Below are 13,443 nucleotides of genomic sequence, written 5' to 3'. Positions count from 1 at the left end.
CGTTTCATACAAGACTTAAGGCAAATTAATGCAGTCAACATTCCTCTGCCACCTCTCGTTTCAGATGTTCACAGCATATTGACATGCTTTGCATACACACTTTACCGTGGTGGATTTATGCTCCGCTCCTTTTTCTCAGTAAAACACACAGCCGTTATTTGCATTCACACATAGAAATAAGCAGTACACTTGGACTCGTTTGCCCCAAGGCATGATAGACAGCTCTGCTGCTTTCTCAATGGTGCTTCACTCCTCCAGGGCTGCACCCTGATCCACATGTGGATGACCTCCTCCTCTGTGCTGAAAGTGAAAAACTATGTCAAACTGCTACACACATGCTTCTCCAGCACCTCCAAAAGACTGGCCACAAAGCATCAGCAAAGAAAATGCAGTACTGTCAGACTTCTGTTCAATATTTGGGATTCACACTGTCTCACGGAAAACGTTCCATGACTGCAGACAGGGTCAAAGCTGTGACCTCTGTCCCTCGTCCCACTACACAGAAGGAAATGTTGTCCTTCCTGGGCATGGTGAACTATTGCAGACAGTGGATACCAGACTGTTCTTTTCATGACCACATTCTGCGTGACTGTTGTAAAAAAGACAAGCCTCCTCGAATACTGTGGTCCACAGAAATGACTGCCTCTTTCAATGCATTACAGGGAGTGCTGACCTCCGCCACTCAAAGGTGCTGCCTGAATTGTTCAGGAATGCCGGCCTGCCTGAGGGCAGTAGCAGCTTGCTCTATCATGATAAGGGACTGCGAGAAGCTCACACTCTCACATGACACTATTCTACACACCAATCACCAGGTCACGACCATTCTAGCAAACATAACTAAACAACATATGCAAATCTCACTATAAAAGCGAGCAGCACACCCAATTCGCCAGCACATTTATTGATCCTATGCTATGTTCTTCTGACCGACAGGATGGCTCAGACAGGCTTGACGTTCGTGACTGCATGACACGTATACAGGAATCCACAGCACCACGTCCAGATTTAGAGCAAACACCTATCCCAGACTCAGCCACGGTTTATGTGGACGGGTCCTGTTCAAGGCCGAGTGACAACTCATTTCTTTGTGGCTATTCAGTGGTGACATTGCCTGACATCATACTAGAGGCTCACTCATTACCATTTCACTCAGCACAAAAAGCAGAGCTCATGGCTTTAATACGCGCCTGTGAGCTACATTTGGATAAGCATGTGACGATTTACACAGACAGCCGCTATGCATTTGGCGTTGTGCATGACTTTGGCACATTGTGGAGACAGAGAGGATTTAGATCTGCTGATGGAAAATAAATTGCTAAATTGTGATTTTGTTAAAAGACTTTTTCAGGCTATACAGCTGCCATCGGCCGTTGCAGTTGTAAAAACGAAAGGACACAGTACAGCTGACACAGACGAAGCAACAGGTAATGCCTTAGCAGACGTGACAGCCAAGGCTGCAGCTGCATCACAGCTCCCACCTCCGCAGGAAGTATTATCTGTGCCCCTACAGCTGCCACTTGTTACACTCCCAGACTATTTAGACAAAAATGTTGATTTAAAATTCATAAAAGAGCAAGCCTCTGCATCTGATTACACCTATTGGGAGAATAATGACTGTACCTTAGATGACAGAGATGGCCTATACAAAATCTTAAGGGTTTGATTGCCCTCCCATATTCCCTGATGCCAGTCCTTGCCCGACATTTTCACTGTGTGAGTCATGTCGGACAAAGAGGGGTAATAGGAGCAATAAAATTAAGATTTGTAATTGAGAAAACATTGCATGCAGTAAAAAGCATATTAGCAACCTGTCTAACATGTGCGCGAACTAATGTAGGTAGCTCAAAAGCAAAACATCAGCATTTACCACAACCAGATTTTCCATTTCATACATTACAAATTGATTTCACACATATGCCAGCACAAGGAAGCATCAAGTACTTACTGGTAATAGTGGATCAATTTAGTAAATGAGTAGAAGCTTATCCAACCTCAAAAGAAACTGCAGAAGTAGTCTGTCAAAAGTTGAGCAATGAAATAATACCCAGATTCGGAATACCTCACCAGATTAACAGTGATAGAGGATCTTCATTCACATTAGAAGTAATTCAAAAGTGTGCTAAAACTTTAATGACCTGGGTCAAATTACTTACTCAAGTCCTGTGTGAGATTAGAATGACTCAATCTACAGTAACCAAATTATTTCCATTTGAAATAAGACTATTTCCAACACCATGGTCAGCTTCCAGAGGGGCACCGCTAGTAGAAGGTGATGTATATTGCATTGTCCACTGATGTTCACAACCTGGTAGAAAAACTGAATAATAACTATCAGAAAGTTTGTCTCTCTCAGCCTTTCCCCTCCACAGTTCCACCAGTGGAGACAAGGAGACGCATGTTGGAGAAGCCACTAAAACCAAGGACTCTCTGGGAGGCCGCGCGTGTTCCAGCCCCAGACTGTACTGGCAGTGACGAAGAACCAGCATCCTTACGGACGGACAACCTCAGTGGATTCATGCCAGCAGGGTTAAGACCAGCCCAATCGGACCATCTCAGGCGTCGGATCAAGCAGACGACATCTCCGGCGAGCCAGCGCCCGGAACTAGAGCAAATAAACACACACGGGTAGATGACATCTCCGGCGAGCCAGCGCCAGGATCCAATGTACATACACACACAATCACTGATTAACACACAACGTCTGAAAGAACAACAACAAGGTACTCAAACATCCAGCAGGAACAGAAAGCCAAAAGTACCACATGATGTCTAACCTGATAAAGCCAGACTCATTCCATCCTGATAATGGAGAAAATGAAAATGCCCATTGTCATCATACGACGCTTATTCAATGTCTCTCGAACCTGGGACCAGGCCAGGAGACAACTGAAGAACTGTTTTTCTTATATATTGTCTTATATATTTAGGTTATTTATCATATCTATCGCATTAACCTTAGGATTTCTCTTTGCTATTTTGTATTGTAAACTGCAACCATGTTCACATTTCTGCAGGTCATATTTTGCTGACTATACCTCATGCTCTATTTTGCAAGACACCTACTTAATGCACTCCTCACGCTCCCTAAAATCAGTAAATAGCAACATAGACGCCACTAATAAACCATTTTATGCACCCTCTAGAGCAGGAGCTAACGCCTGGTATGAAAATGCCAGAACAGCCGCTCGTGATTTAGGAAACAGTAACTGTTATGTCTGTTCAAAGGCTAATCCAGAACAGGTAATAGTAGGATACCCCATATCCGGTTTCCCCCTGACTGAGGGACTAGAGAAAATCGGTGGAGATAATGCTCTCCTTAAAGACACTTTACAGTTGACTCTGAGCCCTCTCGACTGCCTACTTAGACACACACACACACCAACTAACCCTGAGACTCCATTAGGCGAATTATTGAAGTTATCTAATGACACCGCAGGGACCTGCGCCCCAATGAAACGCCCTAAGACTAGGTTAAAACCCTCACTGCCCTTAGGACAGATCCCTCTCCATTTTAATACTAGTATGATATGTCTGCGCAGACTAAAGTTAACTGGCCCAGACACACACATAGATTATACAAAGGATAACTATACATTCTTCTCTGATTCCCCAGGTGCACACTGTAATGAGACATGGCTAGCTGTCTCTGTGGCTGAAGTTTTATCATATCTGGAGGAACACACACACAGTTCAAGTTCGAGCAGAGACTCGATCATTGTTCCCCCAGACGGTGTATTAAATGACACTGACTGGGGGGAGTTAGTTAAATCACACATGGTCACGCGCCTAACTAGAGCAATCCCACATGCTTATTGGATGTGCAATAATACTCTTAGATTAGCTTTACCTGTTAATTGGACCGGTACCTGTGGTCTAGTAACCGTTGATGTATGCTGTACTTTCATTCCCAATAATACCGCCCCTAACGGTTCATTCACACAAGCTATGAATAAACTTGAAGCATTGCAGATAGAACTAAGAGCCAATGCAGGTCACGGTCAGTGGCTACATAAGTGGCTACAGGACACGTTTGGGAGATGGAAGGAACTAATTGTAGCCTTTGTAACCGTTGCAGCATGTTTTTGATGATTATTGTCTGTTGTGTGGTACCATGTATACGCTCTCAGAATTTTTGATATTAAGCTTGCTCGAAGGACCAGTTACAGTTATGATTTGTCTTTATATTATGTTATTACATTCTGTCTTTATACTATGTTATCATTTCATGATAAAAGGGGAGAACTGTTATGATATTTTGATACCACGGTTAGCATTTACAGAAGATTGTTTTATACAGGAAAACTGTTACTCAATAAGGCCTATATACTAGTTGTTTTTCTCTTTCTCTGTGACCCAAGAATTAATGTGTAAGACTCACAGGCTGGTACCCCAAGGTCGAAAACACCACAGAGACGAGACCACTTCCTTACTCCCATCCTCCCTTCCTTATCTCTTAGAAAAAGGCTCGTTAAAGGCCAGGTGGTTTGTTTCAGAATTCACTAATGAAAGAACTCTGTATTCTGTGTATTTTGCTGGGATGATCATAAATTGTAGCTGAACTGATAAACTACACACAGGATACTTCTTTGCTCACAAGGCAGGAAGACGTTTCCTTATTTGGTCTGTACTGGTTTGAACTGGGAAAGCTGACACACGAACCTTTTTTTCCTCTATATAAACTGCTGTGTATCAAATAAACCTTTGAGTCGATTGGGAAGGCAACCTAAAGCAGTCTCTGTTTTCTTGTTCTCCCAAGCTGCTCCCGAGCTCGTACTAACACGCTGAATGGCATACCTGAGTGTTACTTTAAATAATTAGGAATCTTAGAAGGAAAGGACAGAACTCTGCTTATCGCTCACGCCACGGAGGAAACCCGGGACGGCAATTTCCTTCAGCTTCATTTTTACGAGCTGAAGTCAAAACACATTTAAAAAAACGAAAACAGAAACAATAACAGTAAAATGGATCAATCGTTTCATTAGGTAACAACGATCAGAGCTGATGCAGCACGAAGCAAAGAAACTTTGAGTGGTTTTTGTTTACTGGGTTTCCCGGAGGTCCTCGTTCTGCTTTCAGTCCACCGAGTCCCGTCTCTCCCTGCAAACAAAACCAGAAGAACGCGTCATCTCTTCTTCTTCCACAGTCACGTGACATAAACCATCATACTCTCCTACCATGATTTGTAAATCACTAGGATAATACAGCATGTGTAAATGTTAATATAAAGAATAATTTTCATATGTAATAATTCATTTATCTAATTTAAACTTATATGTATAATTTAATCCACAGTTGCATTCAAATGATTATATTGAACAGCAGGAGCCAGGTGATGATAAATTCACTGCTCATCAGCAGGTGTCAGCATGTCTGTCACAGCTGTGTTCAGGTGTGTGTTAACACAGCACAAGGAACAAAGGCCTCAGTCAGCAGTGGGACATTGTCCTCAGCCCAGATGTTTGTCAGGCTACATTCTGTTTCACAAAGAGGAGAAAAATCATTACAATATTAGCCTCAGCTAATGTTAGCGGCTAACATTAGCTGATGTTAGCCATTAGCTACATTAGCTAACATTAGCTAATGTTAGCTGATGTTAGTCATTAGCTACATTAGCTAACATTAGCTGAGGCTAATGTTAGCCACTCCAGGGCCTCCTTGACTCAAACCAGTGTGTCCACTGGCCTGCAGGTGCCCGACACAGAGTAACGGAGTGCGCACTGTGCCAGGATTTATACATCAGGGAAACCAAACCCCCCTCTGGCTTCAACACAGAAGAGCCACCTCATCAGCCCCCCCCCCGCAGCTCCCGGGAAGCTGAAGACAGCTTCAACCGTTTGTGTGTTGAAAAATAGTAATTTTCTTGTTTTAACAATAGAAATAATTATTAGTTAGATTACTAGTTAGTGAAAAAGTAACAGTGTTAGCAACGCGTCAGTGATCAGAAGGCCTCAGTCACAGATGTTCATACCTGCTCGCCATCGATGCCGTTCAGTCCATCCTCCCCGTCGTCCCCCTGCAGCGTTGGAGCAGAATCAGCTGTTACGTCTCACTGCTCAATCTATGATAAACTGTCACTTCTCCAATAAATGCAGCAGTGTCAGCAGACCTCGGTCACTCACCTTGTTGCCTGAGAGGCCTCGGTAGCCCTGCAGATACAAACAGCAGATTTAATGGTTAAAGCGCTCATGTTTGACTTTTTCAGCCCGGCTTCACAGGAATTTTTCAGTTATTTGGATTCGATTAAACGTCTGATATATTTAATATTTGTGTGATATATTTATAACAAACTATAAACAAACTTGTCAGGCTGAAGGACATCACGTCTGACACTGTGGTCAGCAGCACAGGAGCACCACAGGGAACTGTGCTGTGCCCTCTTCTCTTCACCCTGTACACCTCTGACTTCTGCTACAACTCTGAATTATGCCATATTCAGAAGTTTGCATATGACACAGCCATCATGGGGTGTATCTGGGATGATCAGGAAGAGGAGTACAGAAGTCTGGTGAGGAACTTTGTCGCATGGAGTCACACAAACCACCTGCAACTCAACACCTCAAAGACTAAGGAACTGGTTGTGGACTTCGGGAGGTCCAGAGAAGGTCCACTGCCGGTTCAGATAGAGGGGGAGGAGGTGGAGGTGGTCAACAAGTACAAGTACCTCGGGCTGTGGGTGGACAATAAACTGGACTGGTCATGCAACACAGAGCACCTGTATAAAAAAGCCCAAAGCCGACTGTACTTCCTCAGGAGGCTGAGGTCTTTTAACATCTGCAGGAAGCTCCTGAGGATGTTTTACCAGTCGGTGGTTGCTGGAGTACTTTTCTATGCTGTGGTGTGCTGGGGGAGCAGCACAGCAAAGAGGGACTCATCCAGGCTGGAGAAACTGATCAGGAGGGCTAGCTCTGTGGTCGGCATGAAGCTGGACACTCTGGTGACAGTGGCAGAGAAAAGGACATTAAAGAAACTGCTGGACATTATGAACAATGCTGGGCATCCTCTGCACACGGCCATAAACAACCAGAAGAGTCTGTTCAGTGACAGGTTGCTTCTCCCCAAGACAAGAACTAACAGACTTAAAAACTCCTTTGTCCCACACGCCATCAAACTGTTTAACTCCTCTCTGGAGGGGAGAGGGAGGGGAAACAGGAAGTCAAAGGAGGGGGGAACAACTAAGCTGTAGTGCCTCTTCACCTCACTGTACAATACCTTTGTTAATAGTCAACGGTGCAATAGACTCCATACTTGAAATGTGCAATTCACTTGTATTTTTATTTTTATTTTATTCCTATTTATTCTATTTATCCCCTTTGTATATTTTATCTATACATGTCATTGTATTTACTTCTGTCGGTGCTGTGCTTTTTTGGAAACCGAATTTCCCAGAGGAACCCACCCGAGGGATTAAGAAAGTTTTATCTTATCTCTTGTTTTTCATGATAAGAACAAAAGTTAATGCTAAAAATCAGTCGTCACACAGTCTGACATGAAAAACATCTCCATGAACTCGTCTGTTCGACTGCAGCGTCATTTTCTCCACGTGATGGAGTAATGATCAGACTTCAGCAGTGCTCCTCTCAGAAGTATGACACATCGCGTACCTTCTGTCCTCTGCTTCCAGGACAGCCCCGGATCCCCTGAAGTCCAGGAAGTCCAGGAGGACCGCGCTCGCCCTGCAACACAAAAGCAAAGTCAGCGCACCTGGTTCGAGCTCTCAGTCTGCTTCGTCCTGTAGGTCCATCTTTCAGTTATCAGGTTATATGAATATTATCTCAATAATACATCTGCATTTAAGTAAAATGTAATTGCCAACTGCTTTTAGGTAGCCCCCATAAACAGGAGCAAGCAGCTGGCAATTGTAGGAAAAAAGAACTTTAACAAGAATTTTAAACTTTAACAAGAAGAACACAAACTACAAACTAGAAAATTCAAAATAAATAATTAAAAGCAAATTTTTTAATGGAAATGAATTCAGGTTTGAAGTTTTTTAATCAGGTTCAAGATCCTTTATTTGTCACATGCATAGTTACACGCAGTGAAACGTGTGCTGACGCGCTGCTCGACTGTGCAAAAGCAGAGAACATTATGTACAAATAACTGAATAAAATAAAACAATCTGGAAATTTTTACATTGAAAATCTGAAAATGTAGATTGTGCGAGTGTCTCATTTACAGCGGAAAGAGCTCGTGGTGGGATGAAGAAGAAGCACTTACACTGACTCCTTCTTCTCCCGGGAAACCCGGATGACCCCGCTCTCCCTCCTCACCCTGTTTATAAAGCAAACAGAACCATCAGAAAGAAAGCAAAGGGCTGGAAAAGCCTTCAGGACACATTTCACAACTAATTAGATTAAGTGGCAGCTGGTCAGTAACGTGATATATTAAAATGATATTTTAGTTATTAGAGTTTATGATATTTGGACAATCGTGTCATGGACACCAGAGCAGCTCCGGCTGCCGTCCACATGAACAGGTTAAAGCTCCATCGTGCAGAGAGGAGCTCGTTTAAAATGGACTGAGGCACAGTGGAAACTGATCTCAGGTCGGATGGGTCTGTGGGAGAGGGAGCATCCGCCCTGTGGAGCTGGCAGCTGGCACATCTGGACAGGCTCCGTCAGTGCTGAAAGCTATACACAGGTATCAGAGCAGCAGCTGCTCCGTGCAGACGTGTTTTTCATGTTTGAGTGGGATGATGCTAAAGCGCAGAATGCATCTGTTGCATCAGCACGCCTGCAGTCCAGACCTCTGGCCTGCTGCTCAGTTTCATGCAATGATGAATTTTTGCAGTTGAAACGTGAGATATGTTCTCTGTGTTCTATAGTGAAACATTCCTGGTGTAAAGTTGGGGTTTCACACTCACCTTTGCCCCTCGTGGGCCTGGAAGACCACGGGGGCCTTTGTCTCCCCAACATTTGCACATCACTCCGCAGCATTCCCGGGCTGTCACGGTGCTCTGCAGTCAGACGAGGGGGCGAAGGACATACATGAACAATGCACGATCTTTGTGAAGATCTTTAAGAGGCAAACATCGGTTACTGAACTTTTTGTCTTCAGAGAATCAGGACTCATCAAAATATTACTCGCTATAAACTTTAAGAGGAACGATTATGTCAGCAGGAAAAATGGAAACAGGGAACTGGTCCAATCACAATCCTCCCGTCAGCCGCCTCCTGAATGGCTGATGGGATTATTGTCCCTTTGATTTCTTTGTTGCTTACGTGACTTTTCTTTCAACCTACCCGCATGTTTTGCACTTGGGTCCTCTTATCTCACCTCATGACTCCTTTACTGGTTATTCTGAATAAAATTCACTCACATTTTTTACATTATATGAATAACATGAACGTGGCTCCTTTTTACTCAGACTAAAGATTAAAACTTGCTTTATTTGTCATTTAGAAAAGGTAGAAACGCACTCATGAGCAATGGGACTGACTTACAATCTGTTGGAATATGGTGCTGCCGATGCTCAGCATGCTGATTATGAGCTGATCGGTGTACCCGAATCCGCGGCCAAACTCCACCTTCTGTAGCTGAGTGTGGTTAGTGCCCCTGAGAGCCACGGCCAGCAGGGCGCTGACTCCTGCAGACAGGACAACAGACTGGAACGGCGTGGCTTCACAAACACAGTGCACGTACATTTCCACTGGATCTGAATCAAGCAAACTGATTAGGTCTAGAAATATTTAGTAACTTCTCCTCGTAGATTAGATGGATCCAGTCTGATGGTGATCCAAGTGCTTCTTACCCCTCAGCTGTAAAAGGCATTGATGTGAACGCTACAGCTCGAGCTTCAAATTGATATCATAGCTGCTTCTATTAAAATCTTTGCTTAGTTTGAATCTCAGTGACCTCAGAGCCACAGCAAGTCTGATGAAGATCTTGCGGATGTAATAACTTGAGAACAAGACGACGTAGGAAATTGATATCTTAGGTGTGTCTCCTCAGAGGCCGAGGGGTTGCACTAGTATTATATTCAGTTCTTTCAGCTCTCTGTCATTCTACACAAACCACTTTTTCCTGGTTGTTTAGGAAAGTTCTTGTGCTTCCGCTTGTTCTGCTCCACGGGACTTCCTCGTAGCCCAGAATTAAAATTAAAGCATGCGTTTTTATGTTTTAGGACACACATGGGACACTAGCCCATACATCTAATGTAATAACTGAAGAATTTGTGTGCTAACATCAGATCAAAGTGCATGGGGATGTCAATAAAGATGAGCAATGAAAAGTAAAGATGACACAATGAGAAAACCAGAAGCAAAGTTGGGAATGAAGTGATCTTAGTAAATGCATGTTTTTACCAGACTCTCGCAGCAGCTTTGATTCCCGCTGTAGACTCATGACGTTTTCATTGAGTCCATCAGAGAAGATCATCAAGACCTAAACGACAGAGTAAACCACGTCCGACAGTTTAATGTGGATGATGCCTCATGAAGTGGTAATGTTCAGGGCTGAACGATGAAGTCATAGCAGAAGCGCTAAACACTGCAGCTCCTCTAATGTCCACTAGAGGCTCCAGCAGTGAGTCAGTCCCCATATACTCCCGTGTTATAAACAAAGCTCTTTACCATTAGCAGTCTTCATGCTGGGTAACAGTAATTAATGTAATTGAATGTAGTGTGCAGTATTTGGCTACCCAACAGCCACGGCTGCAGTTTATGTGCTAAATTTTAACAAGATGAAAAATAGCACCGTTGCATGTTAGCAACACAGGATATCAATTCAGTTACTCGGATAATTTCATGGTGAAAATGAGAACTGAAGGATTCTGAAAGGTCTAAACTAGGGCTGCCAGCGTTAATCTCCTTAAAATGACTTTAACGCCATAACCACATTAAAGCGGCAAATCTCCCTTAGCAAGTTACCGCAGATCACCCCACGGCATCAACGTGTTAGTGCGGTTAGCTCATTAACGTGTTAGCACCGTGCAGCTCACTAGCGCTAGCTCACTAACAGAGATTTGCTGCAGTCATGGTGTTAACATCACTTTAACGAGATTAACGCTGACAGCACTCATCTAAACATGTCTCACCTTGACAGTAGCCTTGGATTTGGTTTTGAACTTCTCCTTGTAGAAATTCAGCAGCTCAGAGTTAAAGTAGGTCGGCTGGGACAACTTCCAGCTCAAGACTTTCTTCAACTCGTCTTCACTGAAGTCTGCAAAATTTGTATCATACAAGGCCCTGCCATCACTGTCTACCAAATGGAAGGCGATTTGGGTCTTGACCGGGGACTGGGGGACGCCAGTGCAGCACAAGTTTTCTTCTGTTGAAATATGTGAAATATGATGGACAATCTCTTCCAGGTGTTGGATGTGGTCACTGATCAGCATGTTGTTGGATCCACTTGTGTCAGTAATGTCGAATCCTATTGCAACGTCGATGGTACAATCTGAACATGGGAAGAAAAGCAGGGAAAGGATATTTGTCTTTGACCATCTGCTGGTTTCATCTTCATGTTTCCCTCTCACCACATAACCAAACCGACATCATGACCAGCAGCTTTACAGCTGTGGCTCCAGCAAACATCAGCTGATACTAGAAACTAATATTAAATAAATTCTAACAACAGCTGATCAAGCTTGAACGTGCTGCTGTTGTTTAGCGCGACATCCACTGGTTTCCTGTTTCTGGTGCAAAGTGGGCGATAAACAAAGGAGAGAGAAAAGCCGATCAGCTGATCATTGATCAGTTTCATGATTGAAGTAGAAACAGGAGAGAGAGGGGAGAGAATGAGAGAAGAAGAGGCAGCTGTGCAGCAAAGACAGAATAACTCCAGCTTTGTGTCTTTTTCATTGTAGCTGAAGTTCGGGACAAATCGCTTCCTTTTCACCTCAGTACCATTTTCTTCTCTTTGTCTACGATAAGATTGCTTTCAGAGTCGTTGCCCAAGAAAGGGGGAGGGTGCATCAATCTTCTTGGCTATAATTGGTCCAGCCCAGAGTCAATCATGACCAATAGGCTACCACCTTTCACTCTATACACCGTTACAAACAAAAATGCCCCATAAAAACGAAAAATCACCATCGGGCAGTTGCCCGGTATGCCCGATGGCCAGTCCAGCTGTGGATACTTGTCCCCTGAACTATGTGGTGTGAAAGCAGTTGCTGTTATAAATGGTGCCCCACATTACGTCACCATTTAAAATATGGAAATTGGATCTTCTGACTGTCTTGGTTTAGTCTCTCTTTTAAAGGATTCACTCAAAGATTTTCTGTTCGCCTAATTATGAAATTACTAGTCATGTACATCTCTTTTTTCCAACTTACCAATTTTGGGCTCGTCGTCAGGCCCAGTGTCACAGATTTCATCAATGATCTTTGTCTTGATATTTGCCAAGCTGTCGAAGTTCTCGACATCAAAGACCTTCTCTGGTGTGCCAGTGATCTGCAGGAGCTGTAGGTAAAAGACATCTCCAACAGCAATGGCGAATACTGTAACCCCCATTTTCCTGAGCGCTTCTGCGGCATCCTCCACGTCATCATGAGAGTTACCATCTGTGATCAACACCAGGTTCTTGGGAACACCTGTGCGGCCTCCATTTGATTCATGAAAGTAGTCCCTAATGTGATCCAAGGCTTTTCCAAGATTAGTGTTTCCACCGTTATAGTTCATGTTAAGGATATGCTCAATCAGCTTCGTCTTGTCGTTGTACGTGTTAAGGTAAAACTCATGTTTAGGATTATCACTGAACTGTGCAAGTCCGACATGTGCAAACTCTTTTCTGACATTAAAGTTGTCCACCACACTTGCTGTGAAGTTTAACATAATTGTGTGCTGGCTTTCGTTGATGCTGCTCGAGTAATCGAGTAGGAAGACCAAGTCTGTCTGGTTGCAAACTGCCAAAGAAAAAGCAAGAAAGAGACATTTGATGCCATTAAAACACAACTGTGCTGTGAATTTAACACTGTGGCATCGTCAGGCTTCCATCAATCAGCCAACCAACAACCTGATGCCATCTTTGGTTAGACTTTTGTATCTATTGTGACACCGGAAGAAGGGTTGACCAAAAAATTAGACATTAATGAAAAACTTGGGAAACATTAAACATACATATATTATATAATTATTATAATATATTAATCAGAATCAGAATACTTTGATTCCTAGGGGAAATTATTTTATATCATATAATATAACAAATGTCCCACGTGTGGGACTAATAAAGGTTATCTTATCTTAATATAATATAATATAATATAATATAATATAATATAATATAATATAATAATTGTCACAGTTTGCCAAGGCAAACTGCGTGGAGTGGATCCAGGTGCAGACATTCTCAAACTCAAACTTAACTGATGATGAACCATTTATTAAAGCAGACAGAACAGTACAAAATAAAAGGGCGAAAACAACACAAACTAAGCAATAACCTAAACTGGGTAAACTCAAAAGGAAACACGAACTATGAAAAACCCTGGCAAATAGAAAACCAAAC

At 43.1% G+C, this 13,443-nt stretch overlaps 1 protein-coding gene across 1 annotated transcript in view; it reads right to left on the bottom strand.

Moving 5' to 3' along the window:
* The window catches only part of LOC146660021 (collagen alpha-6(VI) chain-like), a 48,497-nt gene that overhangs the window by 25,146 nt on the left and 9,908 nt on the right, over window positions 1-13,443 (bottom strand). The window contains exons 8-17 of the mRNA XM_085424029.1: window positions 12,269-12,838; window positions 11,033-11,391; window positions 10,302-10,380; window positions 9,441-9,583; window positions 8,861-8,953; window positions 8,215-8,268; window positions 7,602-7,673; window positions 6,120-6,146; window positions 5,969-6,013; window positions 5,044-5,097 (exon numbers count right to left, since the gene is read on the bottom strand). Coding sequence (XP_085280155.1) covers window positions 5,044-5,097; window positions 5,969-6,013; window positions 6,120-6,146; window positions 7,602-7,673; window positions 8,215-8,268; window positions 8,861-8,953; window positions 9,441-9,583; window positions 10,302-10,380; window positions 11,033-11,391; window positions 12,269-12,838 — 1,496 coding nt within the window. The remainder of the gene's footprint in view (window positions 1-5,043; window positions 5,098-5,968; window positions 6,014-6,119; window positions 6,147-7,601; window positions 7,674-8,214; window positions 8,269-8,860; window positions 8,954-9,440; window positions 9,584-10,301; window positions 10,381-11,032; window positions 11,392-12,268; window positions 12,839-13,443) is intronic.

This window comes from Rhamphochromis longiceps, linkage group LG11, assembly GCF_057381845.1.
Source record: "Rhamphochromis longiceps isolate RC_006_pf linkage group LG11, R_longiceps_female_GT1.1, whole genome shotgun sequence".
Classification (NCBI taxonomy): domain Eukaryota; kingdom Metazoa; phylum Chordata; class Actinopteri; order Cichliformes; family Cichlidae; genus Rhamphochromis; species Rhamphochromis longiceps.
Note: the sequence above shows the minus strand (reverse complement) of the source record. Positions and strands in the feature narration are given on the sequence as shown.